This window comes from Crotalus tigris, unplaced genomic scaffold (assembly GCF_016545835.1).
Source record: "Crotalus tigris isolate CLP2741 ecotype Arizona unplaced genomic scaffold, ASM1654583v1 scf7180000024302.2721777, whole genome shotgun sequence".
In the NCBI taxonomy this organism is placed as follows: Eukaryota; Metazoa; Chordata; class Lepidosauria; order Squamata; family Viperidae; genus Crotalus; species Crotalus tigris.
Window position 1 is genome coordinate 367,440 of NW_024100474.1, and position 22,130 is coordinate 389,569.

A 22,130-nucleotide genomic window follows, 5' to 3' on the forward strand; every position below is an offset into this window, starting at 1 on the left:
TACACATCCATTGCCCCGCACCCGAATTTTGATCATGGGATCGTGTGACCCTGTGAACGGACGGTCCGAAACGGTCGTAAGTGTGAGGAGAGACTGTAAGTCACTTCTTTTTTAATGCCGTTGTAACTTTGAACGGTCACTAAGCAAGCGGTTTTACGTCAAGGATCATCTGTAATTGCCCAGGAATACGCACCGCTTTAAAATAACTTTTGCAAAATTAAACGGACGACGGTAAAAACCTTGAACTCGGAGCATTTGGGAGTTTCTCACCAAATGAGCGGAGGTGGTGCAGCAGTTAGAGTGCAAGTACTGCAGGCCACTTTAGCTGACTGTGTTCAGCAGGTCAGCGGTTCAAATCTCACCGGCTCAAGGTTGACTCAGCCTTCCATCCTTTCGGGGTAGGTAAAATGAGGACCCAGATTGTTGGGGGCAATGTAAATATATATATATATATATATATATATATATATATATATATATATATATATATATATACATACACATTGCTTACTGGTGTACACCGCTTAGAGAGTGCTTGCACTTAAAGCAGTATATAAGTCTCATAAATAAAATAAAATAAAATAAAATAAATGCTGTACTCACAAACCATCCCAGCTGATTTTTTTTTTTTTAATCCTGGCTTAAGATCCAAACCCCTCCCATGCAACCCCCTCCCCCCAATTCTGTGTTTTTGGGCCCCTAAAAAAAATACGTAACGGCTAACTCACCAATGCAGGAAGAATGGTGCTGGGTAAATCCTGGGGGGCACTTGCAGTTGAACCCCCCGATGACGTTCACGCAGAGGAACTGACAGTTGTGCTGCTTCGTGGAACACTCGTCCAAATCTGGGGGCGCCGAGGTAAAATGCGAGAATGGGAAGGGGCCTTGGAGGTCATCTAGCCCAACCCCCTGCTCAGACAGGAGACCCTAGACCATTTTAGACAAATGGGGGTCCAATCCCTTCTTAAAAACGTTTTAACAAGAAGTTTTACCTGCCAAGTTGGGGGGAATGGGGGTGGGTGGGCTAAAGGACCCTAGAGATTGTGGGCGGGAGGAAAGACTTGCTGGCTTATTTCCAAGTAAAAATGCCCGTAATTTTTTCTTTGCCAATTTTTATTTTTCCACTGCTGTGAATAACAACGGGTTTGTGGACCCTCCGGGTGGCCACTGAGCTGCAGACGTCTGGATGACCCCCAGTTGACTCCGAAGGGTCTGCAGTTTTCTGCATCCGGTCAGAGTTTCTAGACCTTGCCGACTTTAAGCTGGCGGGACCTCAACTCCCAGAATTCCCCAGCCAGCACATGCTCAGTTCGCTCGTAAGCATCCCTCTAAAAACACACATGTGTGTGAATATGGGTATGTGCATAATTTATTTTATTGTAATATATGCTGATTAATGTACATTTAAAGTGACAATAAAGTTATTCTATAGTCCTATCCTATCCTATCCTATCCGAAATTTATTTCTCGACCTTAGCAACTGGAAGATGAGTGGACTTCAACTCCCAGAATTCCGCAGTCAGCACATGCTCTGTTTGCTCTTAAGCATCCCTCTAAAAACATGTGTGTGTGTATGGGTAGATGTGTAATTTATTTTATTTTTTGTCATGTTTCTGCAGTGTATATTGGAGATGGTTATTCTTTTGAGAGCAGCAGGCAACCAAATCTCATTGTAATATATGTTGGTTAATGTACATTTAAAGTTATTCTATAGTCCTATCCTATCCTATCCTATCCTATCCTACCCTACCCTATCCTATCCAAAATTTATGTTTCTCGATCTTAGCAACTGGAAGATGGGTGGACTTCAACTCCCAGAATTCCCCAGCCAGCACATGCTCTATTATTATCAATCATCGCACAGTCAGCCAGATGTTCAGACTGGATTTGGCATTTTGTCTACCTATCGAGTCCTTACCCAGGACCTGGGATAGGCAGATGTGGATGTTTGATGGTATTACAGGTATCGTCGCAGGATGGAAGCATTTCCTAATAAGGCCGCCTTTTGCAATTGACTAATAGCAAATTTGTCAATGCCAATGGTGTTCAAGTGGTGCTCCAGTTGTTTTGGGATTGCGCCCAAGGAGCCTATGACTATTATTATTATTATTATTAATAATAATAATAATAATAATAATAGAGTTGGGAGGGACCTTGGAGGTCTTCTAGTCCAACCCCCTGCTCAGGCAGAAGACCCTATACCAGGGGTAGGCAATCTTGGCCCCCTCATGACTTGAGGACTTCAACTCCCAGAATTCCTGAGCCAGCCTGGCTCAACTTGGAAACCTCTCCCTTTCCCCTCAGCATGGCTGGTTCAAGAATTCTGGGAGTTGAAGTCCACAGTCATAAAAGAGCCAAGGTGGCCTACCCCTGCCCAAATGCCTGAATTTTGATCATGTGACCGTTTGGAAAAAATATTTAAATATTTAAACGAGGAGTCTTCAAACTTGGCCCTTTTATGACTTCAACTCCCAGAATTCCTGAGCCAGCATGGGGGAACTAGGGCCCCCTCATGACTCATGGACTTCAACTCCCAGAGTTCCTGAGCCAGCATGGGGGAACCATGGCCCCCTCATGACTCGTGGACTTCAACTCCCAGAATTCCTCAGCCAGCCTGGCTCAGCTTGGAAACATCTCCCTTTCCCCTCAGCCTGGCTGGCTCAGGAATTCTGGGACTTGAAGTCCACCAGTCCTAAAAGAGCCCAGGTGGCCCACCCCTGCTCTAAATCCACGCTTCTTCATCTTACCTCCTGGAAGATGGGTGGACTTCAACTCCCAGAATTCCCCAGCCGGCAACTGCCGGCTGGGGAATTCTGGGAGTTGAAGTCCACCCATCTTCCAGCCGCTCAGGCCAAGAAACCGTGCACTAAATATTCTTCAGTGCTTGTTCTCTCTTGAAGAGGCACTGAAAGATTGGAGCTGGTAGACTCAGTTTGGAGAGGGCGAGCAGCAGCCTCCAGACTTGCCAAGATGGGGGTCCTCAAAGCACCGTGCCCTGGCCCTCCCTCTGCCCCCCAACCCCCGCGCCCCTCTCCCGGGCCTTCCTGACCTTTGCAAGTCTTGGCGTCCTCCTGCAGGATGTACCCCCGGGGGCAGGAACACTGGAAGCTGCCCTCCGAATTCTTGCAGACGAAGTTGCAGGGTTTGGGCGACTGGCTGCACTCGTCTAGGTCTAAAGTGGGGTGGGGTGGGGGGGATTGGAGAAGGGGAGAGAGGTGTCCAAGGGGTCCTCCTCGCACGGGTGGTCTGACGAACCCCAACGCAGCCCCCAACGTCTGTCGCTAAGCCCCCCGCGGGGGACTTTTCTCCGGGCCACCGTCGTTAAGGGAACCCGCTGCAGTTGTTAAACGAGGAGCCCGGTTGTCAAGCGAAACTGGGGGGGGGGGTTTCCCCGCTTCCCCCCCCCCGTTGACTGTGCTCGTCCGAAGGTCGCAAAAAGGGGAAGGCGGGACGCCCCCCTCCCCGGGAAGACGCTGTGCGACCGTCATAAATACGAGTCGGTGGCCGCCGAATGTCGCTCAGGTGACTACCGAGAGGAGATGGCGACGGTCGTAAAGGGTGAAAAGCAATTGTGAGTCACTTTTTTCAGTGCCCTGGTGAACTTGAAGGGCCACTAAGTGGATCGTTTGCGGGCTTAGTGATTCTGGGTGGGGGTCTTAAGCCTGGGTGGGGGTCTTCCCCACTTGCTTTGGCTGCTCTGCTGAACAGCGAGGGGGAGAGGGAGGAGGAGGTTATTTGATGGGGAAGAAAAGAAGGAAGGGAGGAAGAAAGGAAGGAAGAGGGAAGGAGAGAGACAGAGGAAGGAAGATATTTGATGGGGGAAGGAAGAAAGGAAGAAAGGAAAAAAGGAAAGAAAAAGAAAGGAAGGAAGAAACAAAGAAAGGAAGGAAGAAAAAGAAAGGAAGGAAGGAAGACAGACAGAAAGACAGAAAAAGGGATGGAGAAGGAAGGAAGACTTGATGGGAAGGGAGGGAGAACAGGGAAGGAAGGAAGGAAGGAAGGAAGGAAGGAAGGAACAATGAAAGAAAGGAAGGAGGATGGAAGAAAGAAAGAAAGGAAGAAAGAAAGAAAGAAAGAAAGAAAGAAAGAAAGAAAGAAAGAAGGGATGGAGAGGGAAGGAAGATACTTGATGGGAAGGGAGGGAGGATGGAAGGAAGAAAGAAAGAAAGGAAGGAAGGAAGGAAGGAAGGAAGGAAGGAAGGAAGAAAGAAAGAAAGAAAAAGAAAAAAGGATGGAGAGGGAGGGAAGATACTTGATGGGAAGGGAGGGAGAATGGAAGGAAGAAAGAAAGGAAGAAAGAATGAAAGAAAGAAGAATGAAGGAAGAATGAAAGAAAGGGAGAGAGAGAGAAGGTAGAAAGAAAGAAAGAAAGAAAGGGAGGAAGAAAGGGAAGGAGGAAGAAAGGGAGGAAGGTAGGAAAGAAAGAAAGAAAGAAGGGAGGGAGGGAGGAAGGGGATAGGAAACAAGAGAAAGAGAGAAGAATGAAAGAAAAAAGAAAGCAGAGAAAAGAAAGAAAGAAAGAAGGGAGGGAGGAAAGGAAGCAAGGAAGAAAGGAAGAAAAAGGGAAGGAGAAAAGAAAGAAAGAAAGAAAGACAGACAGAAAGAGGGATGGAGAGAGGAAGGAAGATACTTGATGGGAAGGGAGGGAGGGCAGAAGGAAGGAAGGAAGAAACAATGAAAGAAAGAGAGAGGGGGGATGGAAGAAAGAAAGAAAGAATGAAAGAGGAAGGAAGGAAGAGTGAAAGAAAGAAGAAGGAAGGGAGGGAGGAAGAATGAAAGAAAGGGAGGGAAAGAAGAAAGAAAGAAAGAAAGAAAGAAAGAAAGAAAGAAAGAAAGAAGGGGGGGGGCTTACCCTGGCAGAGCGTCCCGGTGATGTCCACGGTGTAGCCGAGGTCGCAGTGGCACCGGAAGGAGCCCACGGAGTTGATGCACTGGCCGTGCTGGCAAAGCTTGGGAAGCACTTTGCATTCGTCGATGTCTGTCCAGATTTTTTTGGGGAGGGGGGATTGACAAGGGGGGGGGGAATCCTCCATTAAGCACAGCAAGACCAACAGCCTCCCTTGGCCGGCAGCTCCCTCTCTTTTAGGAAAGCCTTGGGAAAGTGGGAGGGCCAGCTTCCCCCCCCCCCCCGAGGAATCCAGGAACTGCTGCATTAAAAGGGAGTTGTCACCAACAGGTGATAGAATCGCACGAAACTCCTTCGAACAGCAAGCAGCTTCGCTGGGGTTAGTTGCGCGGCCTTACGTCGGTCGGGTTGACGGAAGCCATTTTTATATTTACATCGTTTCGCGTCGAGGTTAAGGTAAGTATTTTTATATAATATAAAATTATATTACACTTTTATTAAAAAAAAAATGTTAAATTGTGTGAGTTTGGAGACAGGCGCCTGAGGATATTCAAACAAGTCTTCCAAAAAGAAATTGTTCTGGCCTTTTTGGAAAACGCATTCATTTAAATCAGTGTTTCTCAACCTTGACCATTTTAAGGCATGTGGACTTCAACTCCCAGAATTCCACAGCCAGCATCGCTGGCTGTGGAATTCTGGGAGTTGAAGTCCACATGCCTTAAAATGGTCAAGGTTGAGAAACATTGATTTAAATGAATTTTTGCTGAGATGACGCTTATGCTCGTTAATGGGAGGAAACGAGGAGGATATTTTATTCAATTCTTTATTGAATAAAGAACGGAACGGAAGGAAGTGCACAAGCTGGCTGAAATATTGTCTGGGGCCCCTCCCACTTTGGCTTGGATCCAAATAAACCTCCATCATTTTAGGTAGGAGAATTGAAATCTGCCTCTTTGTCCACAAGGAGTTTTGGTTTCATTAAGTGAATTAAAAGGCCTGTGGGAGCCTCTCTCTCATGTTTTCTTTCTTTCTTTCTTTCTTTCTTTCTTTCTTTCTTTCTTTCTTTCTTTCTTTCTTTGTTCTTTCCTCCCTTCCTTTCTTTATTCTTTCCTTCTTTTTCTTTCTCTTTTTTCTTTCTTTCTTCTTTCTTTCTTCTCTTTTCCTTTCTTTCTTTCTCCTTCCAACCCTCTTTCCTTCCCTTCCTTCCTGTTTTCCTCACTTTCTTTCCCCTCCCTCCCTTCCTCCTTCCTTCCTTTCTTTTTCTTTCTCTCTCCTTTTCTCTCTCTCTGCCTTTCTTTCTCTCCTTCCTACCTTCTCTTTATTTATTTATTTATTTATTTCGCTCCTTCTGATCCTCTTTCCCTCCTCCCCCTCCCTTCCTGTTTTCCTCCCTTTCTTTTCCCTTTCTCCCTCTCTCTTTTTCTTTCTCTTCCTTCCTTTCTTCTCTTTTTCTTTCTCTCTTTCTCTTTTTCTCTTTTCTCTCTCCTTCTGATGCTTTTCCTCCCTTTCCTTCCTTCCTGTTTTTCTCCTTTCCCCTCCCTCACTCCCTCCCTGCCTCCCTCCCTCCTTCCTTTCTCTTTCTTTCTTTCTTTCTTTCTTTCTTTCTTTCTTTCTTTCTTTCTTTCTTTCTTTCTTCTTTTTCTTTCTATTTCTCTCCTTCCTTCCTGTTTTCCTCCCTTTCTTTCCGCTCCCTCCCTCCTTTCTTTTTCTATCTCTCTCCCTTTTTCTCTCTCTCTGTATTTCTTTCTCTCCTTCCTACCTTTCTTTCTTTCTTTCTTTTTCTTTTTCTCTTTCTGTTTATTTCGCTCCTTCTGATCCTCTTTCCCTCCTCCCCCTCCCTTCCTTCCTGTTTTCCTCCCTTTTTTCCCTCCCTCCTTTTTCTTTCTTTTTCTTTCTTTCTTTTCTTTTTCTTCTTTCTCTCCCTCCTTTCTTTCCCTCCTTTACCCTTTCTTTCTTTCTTTCTTTCTTTCTTTCTCTTTCTTTCTTTCTTTCTTTCTTTCTTTCTTTCTTTCTTTCTTTCTTCTTTTTCTTTCTATTTCTCTCCTTCCTTCCTGTTTTCCTCCCTTTCTTTCCGCTCCCTCCCTCCTTTCTTTTTCTATCTCTCTCCCTTTTTCTCTCTCTCTGCATTTCTTTCTCTCCTTCCTACCTTTCTTTCTTTCTCTTTCTTTTTCTCTTTCTGTTTATTTCGCTCCTTCTGATCCTCTTTCCCTCCTCCCCCTCCCTTCCTTCCTGTTTTCCTGCCTTTTTTCCCTCCCTCCCTTCTTTTTCTTTCTTTTTCTTCTTTCTCTCCCTCCTTTCTTTCCCTCCTTTACCCTTTCTCTTTCTTTCTTTCTTTCTTTCTTTCTTTCTTTCTTTCTTTCTTTCTCTTTCTTTTTTCTTTCTTTCTTGCTTTCCTCTCTCTCTCTCTCTCTCTCTCTCTCTCTCTCTCTCTCTCTCCCTTTCTTTCTCTCCTTCCTACCCTCTTTCCTTCTTTCTCTCTTTCTCTCTTTTCAGTGGGTCCCCTGAACCTTAGCCCCAGCCAAATAACGGGGCGATGGGGGCCGCTGGACGGGAGGGAGACCCGGGCGTGACAGGCTTAACCACTCACCTCTCCCGTCCGTCGTGTAGCCCGGCCCGTGGGGACACATCTTCTTGTAGTGGGCCGTGCCCAGGAAGGGGCAGGGTTCGCACTGGGGCCCCCAGCCTCGCCCTCCGTTGCAGCAGCACTCGGACTTGGTGACCTGGTGCCGGTTGGTGGCCGACATCTGGCAGAGCGTCTGGAGCACTTCGATGAAGCAGAAGCCTTGGCGGGTGTCTGTGGGGGGGCAGAGATGAGGGAGGGGTTCCCCGCAGTGAGTCTCTGGGCGGGGCGAGGAGGGGGGGGTGCTGGGGAAGGACCCCCCCCCTTTACCTTGGGCTAGAGCTGAGGGGAAGGCTTCCACCGCCTTTGAACTCGTAGTTTTTAGAGCAGCGTTTCCCAAACTTGACCATTTTAAGGCATGTGGACTTCAACTCCCAGAATTCCACAGCCAGCGATGCTGGCTGTGGAATTCTGGGAGTTGAAGTCCACATGCCTTAAAATGGTCAAGTTTGGGAAACACTGGTTTAGAGAGATGCTGGTTATGTTTATCCAGCAGTCAGGGTGGGAAGGGGCCTTATTTTATTTTATTTTTTAATAATTTTTTATTTTTCCAAACTCTCCCCCATACATACACCGTAATACTTATCAGATATTAACCTACATCTTCCCTCTTCTTCCTCTCCTTCACCACTCTCCTCCCCTTTCCTCTTCTCCTCCAACCTTCCCACTTCCTTCTCCCCTCCTTTACTCTTTTCTCTCTCCTCTCCTTTCTTCATCCCTCTTCGGATACAATTCAGGGGTAATGTCCGAGCAACTCCTCTCTCCAAATTTCCCTATCTGTCTTATATACAATAAGATTAATACTTCTATTTATCGAACCTTCTCGGTATATACTTCTATAAACATTTATACAGCCTGCAGTTATTCAATACTGGGTCGCCTGGGTCTCCCGCCTTATCTGCTCGGGAAGGGGCCTTAGAGGTCAGCTAGTCCAACCCCCTGCTCAGGGCTGGATTCTCCAGCACGGGGCTCTCCAACCTCGGCAACTATTACGACTTGTGGACTTCAACTCCCAGAATTGATTTGAACCAATACACTTTTCTCCGGCCACAGATTTAAGTCGTGCCCAGGGTCAGACCTGGCCAGGCGATGCATTAGCGGGATGAAGCGTTTTATAATCTCTTTATAATCTCTTTAATGGGTGGATCGATTTTACTTCGTCTTGTCAGGGAAAACCGGAAAAACTAAGAGAAGAACGTCAAATGGAAACCAACCAAGAATGAAGGAATGAAGTCCTTGAACAATTAACCAGTGGAACAACCTGCCTCCAGAAGCGGTAAATGCTCCAACACTGGAAGTGTTTAAGAAGAGACTGGACAGCCATTTGTCCGAAATGGTGTAGGGCTGCCTGCCTGAGCAAGGGGGTTGGACTAGATGACCTCCAAGGTCCCTACCACCTTCCACACTGGAAGTTTTTAAGAAGAAACTGGACAGCCATTTGTCCGAAATGGTGTAGGGTTTCCTGCCTGAGCAGGGGGTTGGACTAGATGACCTCCAAGGTCCCTTCCAACTTTACTATTATTATTATTATTACTTACGACCAAAACTGAGCCAATTTCGTTTGAAAGTCATGACGGTCATAAAGTGGGACACCGTACGACTTCCCCCCAATTGGATGACTTTTTTTTTGCGGGGGCCGTTAAGCAAACACCGACGTCAGTAAGCGAACCCATTTGGTTGATAGGCAGAAATCGCCCCTTTTTAGGTCTATGGCTCAGTCTGCTCTAGTGACCCGCCAACTGGATCTGTTCATCTACGAGGCAAAAAAGGGTGGCCAAGAGTCCTGGACTTACGACCGTTCGTTTAGGGGACTGTTCAAAGTTACAACGGCACTGACTTACGACTGTTTTTCACACTTTTAACGACCGTCGCAGCATCCTCGTGGTCTTGTGGTCAGAACTCAGACACTGGCCAATTTGACTCGTATTTATGACGGCTGCAGCGTCCCGGGGAAGGGCACGTGATCCCCTTTTGTGACCTTCTGGGGGAACTCACTGGGGTTCAGTGACTTATCAACAACAAATTAATAATTTAGCTAAGTTATTAATTTAACTTCAGTGTTTCGCTTAAGGAAGGTCATAAAATGGGGCCTTCCCTGGCGACAGAAATGATGTTGTTGGAAGGGACCTTGGAGGTCATCTAGTCCAACCCCCTGCTCAGGCAGGAAACCCTACTCCATTTCAGACAAGTGGCTGTCCAGTCTCTTCTTAAAAACTTCCAGTGTTGGAGCATCCACCGCTTCTGGAGGCAGGTGGTTCCACTGGTTAATTGTTCTCGCTGTCAGAGAAATTTCTCCTTAGTTTTAAGCTCCATCCTGGATGTTAGCCGAGGACAATCTCTACAATGAATTTACGCCGGTTTTAATCATCGAATCAACTTAGAAAATGAAAAAAACATTTGTTTTTTTGATTCTACCCCTTTTCCAATTTCTTTTCAAACCACGAGGGCGAGTAGGAAAACATCCAAGCTTTGAGCACGATCACCCTTCTCGAGATTATCTGATAGCATTACAAAAAAAAAAAAAAATTCTGGATTTTGATAGAAAAAGCGTGACTCTAAACATGTCTATTTTTAATAGCTCTAAGTCAGGGGTAGGCAACCTTGGCTCTTTTATGATTCGTGGACTTCAACTCCCAGAATTCCTGAGCCAGCCATGCTGAGGGGAAAGAGAGAGGTTTCCAAGCTGAGCCATGCTGGCTCAGGAATTCTGGGAGTTGAAGTCCACGAGCCATGAGGGGGCCATAGTTCCATGTTGGCTCAGGAATTCTGGGAGTTGAAGTCCACGAGTCATATGGGGCTCAGGAATTCTGTCCATAAGCCACTCGGCCAATTCTGGGAGTTGAAGTCCACGAGTCATGAGGGGGCCATAGTTCCCCCATGCTGGCTCAGGAATTCTGGGAGTTGAAGTCCACGAGTCATGAGGGGGCCATAGTTCCCTCAAGCTGGCTCAGGAATTCTGGGAGTTGAAGTCCATGAGTCATGAGGGGGCCATAGTTCCCCCATGCTGGCTCAGGAATTCTGGGAGTTGAAGTCCACGAGTCCTGAGGGGGCCATAGTTCCCCCATGCTGGCTCAGGAATTCTGGGAGTTGAAGTCCCCAAGTCATGAGGGGGCCATAGTTCCCCCGTGCTGGCTGAGGAATTCTGGGAGTTGAAGTCCATGAGTCATGAGGGGGCCATAGTTTCCCTCATGCTGGCTGAGGAATTCTGGGAGTTGAAGTCCATGAGTCATGAGGGGGCCATAGTTCCCCCATGCTGGCTCAGGAATTCTGGGAGTTGAAGTCCCCAAGTCATGAGGGGGCCATAGTTCCCCCATGCTGGCTCAGGAATTCTGGGAATTGAAGTCCACGAGTCATGAAGGGGCCAAGGTGGCCTATCCCTGACCTAGGTCTAGGAGAAAAATTGTCCTCGCTGGGGCTTCCAGTTCTGGAGAAAGATGGTGCCCTTGCAAGGCTTAAGAGGCAGTTCTGCTGAAATTCCTCCCTTATTTTGCGGTTTTTGGGGGATGAAAGGGCCTGGCGGGTGAATAACAGGAGAGGTCTAGTCTGACCCCCCTTTTCAAGCAGGAAACCCTATACAAGCAGGACTTAAAACAGTTCATTTAAAGACTGCTCAAAGCTACAACGATGCTGAAAAAAGGGACTTTTTTTTTCCTCCCGGTGATTTTACTGCAGGCTAATTCTGCTGTCTGCCGGCTGCCAGCAGTTCGATCCTGACCAGGCTCAAGGCTGAGAAGAGAAAGGAAATAAGAGATGGAGGGAGCAGGAGAGAAAGGAAAAAAAATGGAGATAAAGAAAGGAAGAAAGGAGAGAGAGTAGAGGGAAGGAAAGAAAAGAACGGTAGAAAGAAAAGGAGAGAGAGAAAGGGAAGGAGGCAGAGCGAGGGAATAGCGATAGCACTTAGACTTATATACCGCTTCCCAGGGCCTTTTGGCTCTCTCCAAATGGTTTACAATCTGGGTCCTCATTTTACCGACCTCGGAAGGACGGAAGGCTGAGTCAACCTGGAGCCGGTCAGGATCGAACTGCTGGCAGTGGGCAGAGTCAGCCTGCAATGCTGCATTCTAACCACTGCGCCACCACGGCGCTTTACAAGAGAAAGGAAGGAAGGAAGAGAACGAAAGAAAAGGAGAAAGAAAAAAGGAGGGAGGGAGGGAAGGAAGGAAGGAGAGGGAAGAAGAGGGAGAGAAAAAGAGAAGGGAAATAAGAGATGGAGGGGGCAGGAGAGAAAGGAAAAAATGGAGAAAAAGAAGGGAAGGAAGGAGAGAGTAGAGCGAAGGAAAGAAAAGGGCGTGAAAGGAGGAGAGAGGGAGGGAAGGAGGGAGAGGGAGAGAATAGCAATAGCACTTAAGACTTATATACCGCTTCACAGCGCTTTCACAGCCCTCTCTAAGCAGTTTACAGAGTCAGCCTATTTGCCCCCAACAATCTGGGTCCTCATTTTACCGACCTCGGAAGGACGGAAGGCTGAGTCAACTTGAGCCGGTCAGGATCGAACTCCTGGCAATGGGCAGAGTCAGCCTGCAATGCCGCATTTTAACCATGGCGCCACCACGGCTCTACTGTGGTCATAAGTTGAGGACTTCCTATAAATGGGATTTCTGGAAATTACGAAGCTAAATTGCTCACAAGGCATCACGATCCACCCAGAAAGTGGAAAGCCCGCCAGGATCTCCTGTGGCACTTGATCCCTCCCGCCTGAACGTTCCCGGGAAATCCGCGCAGGGGTGGCGTGGATTACCGAGGCACTCGGTGCCCGCCGGGCTGCTCTGGAATCCTTCGTTGCAGTCGCAGTGGTAGCTGCCCACGGTGTTCACGCAGCGCCCGTTGCGGCAGATCCCCGGCTTGGTCCGGCATTCGTTCTCGTCTGGAGACAGCAAGGAAGAGGAAAGGAACTGGTCAGGACTAGAACACAGAACAACAGAGTCGGAAGGGACCTTGGAGGTCATCTAGCCCAACCCCCTAACAGAATAACCTTGGAGTCCTTTACTAAAAGGTCAGCATCCGTTTTCTATAGAAACTGCTAAGGCCCCAAATGAACCAACTCCAAATTTAATCAAGACTCGTAACAGTCGAGAGGGACCTTAGAGATCACCTAGTCCAGCGGTTCTCAACCTGTGGGTCGCGACCCCATTTGGGGTCGAACGACCATTTCACGGGGGTCGCCAAACAATGTGATCCGCCATTTTTTTTATCAGCCGGCGCAGGGGCGGCGCGTGGGGGCGGCACCGCGCATGCACGCCGTGCATGGGGGCGGCACTGCGCATGCACGCCACGCAGGGGGCAGTGCATGGGGGCAGCGCCGCACATGCGTGCCACGCAGGGGGCGGTGCCGCGCATGCGTGCCGCGCAGGGGGCGGCGCCGCGCATGTGCGCCGCCTGCTTATGTCCGGGGTCGCCATATAAAAAGGTTGAGAACCACTGATCTAGTCCAATCTCCTGCTCGGTGCTGGAGTCACTGCAGTTTTTCAGATAAATGACCATCCAGCCTAGCGAAGGGATTGTGATGCCCAGAAACAGACCCCCTTGCACGCCCGTTTTTGACCAAGCCGTATGGACTAGGAACTTGAGTCTTTAAACGTGTCTCACCTGTGCAGCCTTCACCGTCCGGCCGGTGTTGCATCCCAGGTGGGCAGATACAGGCAAAGGTGCCAATCAGATTCTTACACATCATCCCGTGAGATTCGCAGTCGTGCAAGCCTTTGGCGCACTCGTCCAAATCTGCAGAAGTGGAGAAAGAGGAAGATGAGCATGGAGGGGGAGAAGCTCTAGATCGCTGCAGGCTTTCTGTGCCTCTCCTTTTTATTTGGAGCAATGGGGACTAGAATCTTATGTTACTCTTGTCGGACAGCTGGAGCGAAGGGGTGGGAAGCCTATGAAGCTCCTGGTGGGGTTGGGAATCTAAAATCCTTGTTTTATTGTCAAGGGCAGGGATAGGCAACCTTGGCTCTTTTATGACGCGTGGACTTCAACTCCCAGAATTCCTGAGCCAGCATAGCTGGCTCAGGAATTCTGGGAGTTGAAGTCCACGCGTCATAAAAGAGCCAAGGTTGCCTACCCCTGGTCTATGGAGATTCTCCATGATCCAGGTCAGGATTGTCCCAAAGACACTTTTTCATTAGGCAACTAGACTTTCTTGTTTTTCTTTGAAGACGTTTTGCTTCTCATCCCAGAAGCTTCTTCAGCTCTGACTGGATGGTGGGGAAGGGAAGGATTTATACTCCTCGCAGACAGCTGATGACATCATCTTTCTCCTGTCTACAACAGAGTCCTTTCAGCAGTTCCCAGAAGGCTCTACACCTATTTGCAATGCTCAAGTGACCCCGATGACACAGAGATAAACCTCCAAGTGGTCTCAACGACCCTCTAAAAGGAGGCAAATGACCAGCGGTCTGCAAGGAGTATAAATCCTTCCCTTCCTCACCATCCAGTCAGAGCTGAAGAAGCTTCTGGGATGAGAAGGGAAATGTCTTCAAAGGAAAAACAAAGTCCACTTGCCTCATTAAAAAAAAAAAGCATCTCTGGGACCTTATTTGGTTGGTGTGCAAGCGGCACCAAAACCTTTTATTGGCAGACGAGCATCCAAAGAGCTACTGGAAGGGCCCAAGTGAGTGTTAGTGGAAGGAATAGACGGAGGCTTCCTCACTTGTCTTAGCACACACTTTGCAACACAATCCTAACATTATTAGGAGGACCTAACTAGAGCCTCTCAGCCTTCTGCTCCCCCTTCGAAAGCTGAACCCATTTCCTTGACCAGCACCACTGAGGCTCAGCTTCCCTAGAGCGGTAGGTCCTCACCTTTGCACATTCTGCGGTCATCCCGCAAGGTGTACCCGGCTGGGCAGATGCAGTCGTAGGAACCAAGAGTGTTGAGGCATCGGAAGGCGCAGAGCAGCGGGTTCAAGGCGCACTCGTTCATATCTGGAGTGGGGAGATGGGACAGATGGGGAAGGGGAGATTGTTAAGAGCTTTAAGCGATCAGCAGTCCAGAAGCATTGCAACAAAGAAGGAGATAGATTCAGTTTTGCAGCTACTAAGATTGTTGGCTGAGCAGGGACAAAAACAGCCAGGGAAATGATTGAAGCCTGGGAAACAGGGCCCTCGTCAGACGAAAGGAGGGCTGATTTAACCCCAGCTTTTCAAGGAGGCGAGGGCTCGGCAGCACAAGGAAACAACAGCCAATGACTTAATAGCCGGCCACCAATGCTCCAAACAACAACTAAAAGGCCACACACAACCAGGCTCCACATAAATAGCCCACTTTCTACTAGACCAGTGGTGGCGAGCCTATGGCACAGGTGCCAGAGGTGGCACTCGGAGCCCTCTCTGTGGGCACATACACCGTCTCCCAAGCCCCGCCGCCTCCCACGCCCCCCTCCTCATCAACAGCCCCCCCCGGAGGAGAGTTGCCCCTGGGCACGGCCCACACGAAGCAGAGGAGCCAAGGACATGTTAGCTGGGCAGCGGGGACAAGACTCCACCCTTGCGCCCCATTGCGCGCAGATGATTCTGCGGGGCATGAGCAGAGGGTATGGGTGATCTGTGGCGGGCTGTGGAGGTGGTGGGTGGCCCAGTGGGCAGAGCGGAGCGGGGACTGGAGTGGGGGGCAGTTTTTGGGCACTCGGTCTCTAAAAAGTTCGCTATCACTGATCTATAGAAATCAAAGCAATCAAAAGGGAAATAAAATGGACCTCACCTTCACAGGTCATCATTGGCCCCGGCTCAAATCCTTCGTCGCAGGTGCACTCAAAGCCCCCGATCACATTGGTGCAGGTGCCGTTCCCACACGGGTTGCCAATGGAACACTCGTCCGTGTCTGCCGACGATACGAGAAAGGAAGGGAGTGAATTTGTCTGCTTGATGGAAAAGCTTCAAGTAAGGCTTGTGAACAGCCCCCTCGTAAGGTGGCGGGCGCAGCGGTCACCACTCACCCACACAGTTGACCCCGGTGTAGTCCAGATTGTAGCCAAAGGGGCATTCGCAGCGGAAGGACCCGTCCGTGTTGATGCAGGCGCCGTTAATACAGATACCAAGGTTCTCCGCGCACTCGTTCACATCTGTCGAGGAGACCGTTGTGGAATGAGCAGTGCCACGGGCCGCGTTAATCTTTGGGCTAGCCCTTGCTTCTCGAAAGCCAGAAGCCCCCCCCCCCCCCAAATGTGGCAGGATGCTCCGAAACATTTTTTTTTTTTAAAAAATGTCTCTGTTTGAGAATCCTAGTTGTTACCCCTACCCTAAAATTGTGCATTTGGTTTTTTTTTTTTTATTCTAGTATTTTTATTAGTTTATCGAAATAGAAAAATACTCAGAAAAATGAAAATATTGGGAAAAGTGGGGAGGAAAGTGGGAAGAGGAAAAAGTGTAGGCAACCTCGGCTCTTTTATGACTCAGGAAAAGAAGAAGGGTCAAATTCCTTTTGGTGCACTACAATAAAGTGCTTGAAATTGAAAGAAAAGGAACTTTGATTTTGGGGTTCTGTGGCTGATAGATCAGTTGCTATAAATGTGTCTCATATATACATGATTGCATAAAAGTAAAAAATCGAGGTTGTAGGTTGTTACCCTATTCTATTGCAAGGGTCCCCAGTCCCTGGGCTGTGGCCCATTGCCAGCCTACAGCCTGTTCAGAACCGGACCGCAGACACGGCAGGCGAGTGTGCGCGCACGTGCAGTTGCACTTGCACGTACAGCAGGTGGGCGAGCAGGTGTGCACAGCTCCATTTGTGCAAATGGCGGGTGCTCATCTGCCACCATCCCGTCTCCCCCACCTGCCTTGCCGGTCTGCAAAGCCAGATAGGTCGGAGACCGCTGTTCTACTGCACCAAAAGGAGATGGAAGTCAATGCTATTTTTTTCCTGTTCACTTGGGCTTTTTCCCCCCTTCTTATGCATTGAATTTAATTGTAGGCCGTGTTTTGGTGTCAGGGACAAATTGACTGAGCAATAAAACTCGTGTGTGTGGAGAGCTTTGCGGTGTGAGCAGAAGACCGCCGAGTTTAACGCGAGCTGATCTTGCAGAACCGATGCTGACCGCAGCGGTCTTTTCAGCTTATTTGTCTAATCCATCGCCAGGATTTTGCAAAGCAGTTTCTTGCCCTCTCAGACGGCGGCCTCCGAAACCTTTTCTTGATTGAGTATTTTGTCAAGAAAAAGGCTTTGTGCGTGCTGCCCCAGCGTTAAGAGGGAAAGCTGAGATCGCTTTTTGTGACTCGCGAAACGGTTTTCTACCATTTGATAAAATCTGCAATTCGGAAAACAAAATGTTCCCAGGTTCTTTCTGCTTTGGTTTGTGTTCGTGTGAGTGTGTGTATTTGTGTGTGTGCGCGCACACATGCATCTGTGAGTGTGTGTGTGTGTGTGTGTGTGTGTATACAATGGTAATAGAGACTGCCCATTATGGTGGTACGTCGTGACGGTTGTACATTCACATTCCCTTTTGCGGTGGTCACTAAGCAAATGTGTTGGTTGTTAAACAAACACCATAGTCATTAAACAAGCACCGCAGTCGTTAAGCGAACCCGTTGCTTGCTATGGAGCCAAGGGTGTAGCATTACGAGATGCTTTTTGATCATTGGGCCTCTCTGTAGCCAGGAAGGGTCTGTGACAAATCATTGAGGCAAACTTGTCGCAGGACAAGCGTTGCGCTAATATCGAAGAAATAGTGGAATAGCATCATTAAAGGAAGGATGCCAAAGAAGGAAGGGACAAAAAAAATAATAATTTAATTTTAAACCATTTTTTTTAAAAAAATAATTTTAATTAATTAATAATTAGTTGTCCTGTGAAGAGTTAGCTGGTTGAGTTGGCTGCGTCAAGCTGTCGAGGAATGGCTGCCTTCTGGTCTGGTTCTTTCTCTCCCCCTTTCCCCAAATGGAGGTAACACATCCATTGTTCAGAGCAGTCTACCTTAATGTCTGGATGAAGGCCAGGCTGCTTAACCCTGGTGAAAGCTCCCAGGGGCTGCAGAGAGCAAGGCAATACTCACTCTTGGCTTTGTGTACTCACCTTCTCGCGAGTCTCCGAGTCCCGGAATGGCGCCGTGGCCGTATGGACACAGCTCTTGGAAGGCAACTGTGGACGGGAGAGACAGGCCCTGTTGTCACTCCGCTAAGAAGCATTTATTGTAGGGGTGGTGGTGGCAATGATGGTCTTCAACGTACGACCACAATCGGATCAGAATTTGCGGCTAAGGGAGGCGAATGCTAAGTGGGTTGGGCCCAATTTTGCAATTCTTTTTTTTTGTTGTTGTTGCTATGGTTGTTGTGAATCGCACGGTCGTTGAGCGAATACAGCTTCCCCCACTGACTTTGCTTGTCAGAAGCTGGCTGGGGGGGGGAGGTCAGAAATGGTGGTCGCCCATGACCCCAGGATGCTGCAACCGCTATACATACGTGCCAGTTTTGATAGTATTTTGATCACCTCACCCTGGGGCAGGCAACCTTGGCTCTTTTATGACTCGTGGACTTCAACTCCCAGAATTCCTGAGCCAAGAGCCAAGGTTGCCTACCCCTGGTTTAGTGTGAAAAGCATTTGCAAGTCACGTTTTTCAGTGCGGTTGTAAATTCGAACTCTTGGTAAATGAACAGTATGCAAATCAAGGATTAGCTGCATTTATTTTTCAAAGCGACTTATAAAACATCCAGATAGGACTCTGGAACAAAAAAAAAACCAACAACAACGTAGGCACTGTTTGCTTGGTGACTGTTCAAAGTTACCACGGCATTGAAAAAAACTGACTTACGACCGTTTTTCACCCTTACGACCGTTGCAGCATCCCCAGCGTCAGGCGATCAAAATTCAGACACTTGGCAACTAGCTCGTATTTATGACGGTCGTGGCGTCCCAGGATGACGTGATCCCCTTTGGCGGCCTTCTTATCAGCAAAGCCAATGCGGAAGCCGGATTTGTCTCACGACCGTGTGGCTATCTTAACAGTCGCCATGATTCTCTTATCAACCGGGGCAAGAAAAGTCGTGAAATGGGGCAAAAACCACTTAACCACAGTCCCGCTTAGCAGCGGAAATTTTGGGGCTCAATTGTTGTAAGTCGAGGACTCCTTATAACGTCCCTCTCATGGACAGGATGCTGGGCAGCTTAGAAGCCATGGAAAGCAATATAAAAAGAACAAAAAGAAAAAGAAAAAAGAACAATACACCCATTTAAGCTTTTTAAAAAATATCTCTCTCTCTCTCACAGACACACACACACACACACAGACACACACACACACACACACACACACGCTCCGCCAGACCCACATGTCCAAAGTTGAAGAAATCGAAGCAGTGGTTGAGACCGCTCCCATTTGTGGAGGAAGTTGTTGTTGTTGTTAATTGCGAAGTCGTGTCTGACCCATCGCGACCCCATGGACAACGTTCCTCCAGGCCTTCCTGTCCTCTACCATCTTCTGGAGTCCATTTAAGTTCACACCTCCTGCTTCAGGGACTCCATCCAGCCATCTCATTCTCTGTCGTCCCCTTCTTCTATTGCCCTCCATCTTTCCCAGCATTAGGCCCTTCTCCAGTGAGTCCTTCCTTCTCATTAGGTGACCAAAGTATTTGAGTTTCCACTTCAGGATCTGGCCTTCTAAAGAGCAGTCGGGGTTGATCTCCTCTAGGACTGACCGGTTTGAACGCCTTGCAGTCCAAGGGACTCGCAGGAGTCTTCTCCAGCACCATAGTCCAAAGGCCTCCATTCTTTGGCGCTCAGCCTTTCTTCTTTGAGAAAGGAACCCCCCCCACAAATTTCCTTGGGTGCAAGGGGATATCCCTTCCTTGCTTATGGGGGGGGGAAGAGAGACAGGGGTCTCCCTAGAACAGGGGTAAGCAACCTTGACTCTTTTATCTCGTGGACTTCTGGGAGTTGACGTCCACGAGTCATAAAAGAGCCAAGGTTGCCTACTCCTGCCCTAAGAGCTATGATCATCAGGGAGAAGCCATCAATAAAATGGGAAGGGTATGATGGTGGTCTCCCAGGCCTCCCCCCTCCTCCTGCCCTCCCCACTGTCTGTCTCTTACCGTTGCCTTCCTGGGGGCAAAGCTCACAGGGGTCTCCCCAGCCCTCGCCTGGCATCTTGCTGCAACAGCACCGGGCCTTGGTGGTGTTGAAGGCTTTGGGCACCGAGCACTTGCCGTTGTCGAAGCGGGTGAAGCAAAAACTCTGGCGGGTATCTGCAAAGGTTGGGGGGGGGGTACATGAGGTCAGGAAATGGGGAAGACCTGCAGGCATCTGCCTGGAAGAGGGAGGGTCCCTGGCCCTCCGATAGCAATGCCGTCACCAGTAGAGACTCCACCGTTAGGAGAAGTCTACCTCCAACCCCAGTACCCGGAACACCCTTGGCCTGGCATCTGCCAAGACTCCCTGTTTCAATGGTGGAAGTATTTAGCCCAGTGGTTCTCAACCTTTTTAATGCCGCGACCCCATAATACAGTTCCCCGTGTTGTGGTGACCCCCAAACCACTTATACATCACCGGGTGCCAGGGAGGTGGCCAAAGAAAAGGGGGAAAAAATGGCGGACAGCCTTGTTTGGTGACCCCCGTGAAATGGTCGTTCGATCCCAAATGGGGTCCCGACCCACAGGTTGAGAACCGCTGATTTAGACCTTTGTCCAAAAGGGCATAGGGTCTCCTGCTTGAGCAGGGGGTTGGACTAGAACAGTGGCGGCGAACCTATGGCACGCGTGCCAGAGGCGGCACTTGGAGCTCTCTCTGTGGTCACGCGTGCCGTCACCCCATCCCCGCCTCCCCCTGCAGCCCCCTCCTCACTAGCAGCCCCCCTGGAGGAGAGTCACTCCCGGGCGCGGCCTGCATGGAGTAGCAGAGCCAAGGACATAGCCAGACAACAGGGACAAGACTCCGTCCTCGTGCCTCATAGCGTGCAGATGCTGCGGGGTGTGGGCGGAGGGCGTGGTGCCATGGCGCTGCAGGGCTGCCTGGGCAATCTGCTGCAGCGGGCCATGGAGGCCTTGCGTGGTCGTGCAGGCAGGCGGGGCGGGGGGGGGGGCAGGGCCAGAGCAGGCAGGACTGGAGGCAGAGCAGGGGCAGGGGGGCGGTTTTTGGGCACTCAGTCTTTAAAAGCTTCGCCATCACTGGACTAGAAGATTTCCAAGGTTCCTTTGTTATTCTGTTATCTTCCCCTGTGGTGTTCCTTGTCGACACTGGATCACACAGTGATCTTATATAGGAGGAAAAGCAGATTTTCTCCAACTTGTGCTGAACTGGATAAATTGCTTCGATATTAATATATAGAGAATGCTTATTCTATTCTTATGAATCAATGTATTTTGACATGTAACCTATAACTTGCATATAATTTCTTCAAGTCCTCAAACAGCACAAAACCGTCTACATTTTCCCATCGTGCACGTACCATAATATTACCTGCTCCTTCTATATAATTTTGTTCTCAATATCCATGTGCTCGATGCCATATGCCAGGGGTTCCCAAAGCCCAGTCCGTGCACCGGTCCCAGTCTGGGGCCCATTAGGAACCAGGCCATGCAAGTAGCAGGCGAGCACACAAAGGTACATGAGTGGGATTAGGTTGTGCACATGCGTCCACGCAGCTGGGAAGGTTGGGGACCACTGCCGTACTCTCCGTAAATAAACCGACACCACTGAGTAATTTTCCGATGGGCAGGACGGCAGACTATCTGCCCAAAGGGGGAAGGTTTAGTCTGGGATGATGGGAGATGTGGTCCAACCCCCAGAGAATGGGGACAGATGGTGCCTCCCCCACTCCCAGCGATTATAACCGTGCGTGGCTGGCAAACTCACCGAAGCAGCGTCGTCCGTTGTCAGACAGGACAAAGCCAGGCGGGCAGATACACTGAAAGGTGCCAGGTGTGTTGGTGCAGGTGCCAAAGAGGCAGATGTTGGGGTCTTCCTCGCACTCGTTGATGTCTGCAACCCACCGAGATGGATCAGCTGCAGCCCTAGCACAGGCTGTCCCCCCAAATTCAGACTATAGGCAGTTTTACTGCTGGGAGGACAGGAAGACCCTCTCCTCCCCAAGTATCAATGGACATAAAAAAAGGGCTTAAATAGCGTGGGGTTGGCCGTCATCTTGACTTTTCTGACCCCTTCCCCAGGGAGGACCCTATTCCTTGAAGCACCGCTGGGAGGGATCCATGCCACAAGGGGCCGTACACATCACCCCCTGCCCCAGGACCCAGCTATGGAAAGTCTGTCATGCATTGTGCTTTTTACCAATACAGTTGTCGTTCTGCACTTCGTAGCCGGGAGGGCAGATGCAGCGGAAGGAGCCTTCCAAATTGTGGCACGTTCCCGGGGAGCAGGTCCCTGGCAGGCTGACGCACTCGTTAATGTCTGCACGGAAGAAAACCCCATGTCACCTTCCCCACAACCGGGAGCTGCTGTCCCTGCCCTACGGATCAGGGAGGGTTTCCGACACTGCGTGGCTGTAGGAGACACTGGCCAAGCCTTTGGAAATCTATCCATCAGGCTTTACACAGATAGTCCTCAACTCAGGACCCCAATGAAGCAGGATAATAAGGACCTGGGGACCAGACAGGGACAGTGGTTCAGTGAGCTTTGCCTCATTTTATGACCTTTCTTGCCACAATTGTTAAGTTGAACAACTGCACAGTTGTGAAGTGAAAATGGCTTCCCCAGTGATTTCGCTCATCGTAAGGTCGCGAAAGGGGATT

At 49.2% G+C, this 22,130-nt stretch overlaps 1 protein-coding gene across 1 annotated transcript in view; it reads right to left on the reverse strand.

Annotated features, from left to right (window-relative positions):
* FBN3 (fibrillin 3) overlaps window positions 1-22,130 on the reverse strand; it is a 169,788-nt gene that overhangs the window by 9,388 nt on the left and 138,270 nt on the right. The window contains 13 exon segments of the mRNA XM_039324520.1: window positions 729-845; window positions 3,050-3,172; window positions 4,853-4,978; window positions 7,434-7,640; window positions 12,205-12,330; window positions 13,053-13,184; window positions 14,262-14,384; window positions 15,160-15,279; window positions 15,395-15,520; window positions 17,467-17,532; window positions 19,479-19,631; window positions 21,238-21,363; window positions 21,670-21,789. Of these exon segments, the coding sequence (XP_039180454.1) occupies window positions 729-845; window positions 3,050-3,172; window positions 4,853-4,978; window positions 7,434-7,640; window positions 12,205-12,330; window positions 13,053-13,184; window positions 14,262-14,384; window positions 15,160-15,279; window positions 15,395-15,520; window positions 17,467-17,532; window positions 19,479-19,631; window positions 21,238-21,363; window positions 21,670-21,789 (1,665 nt within the window).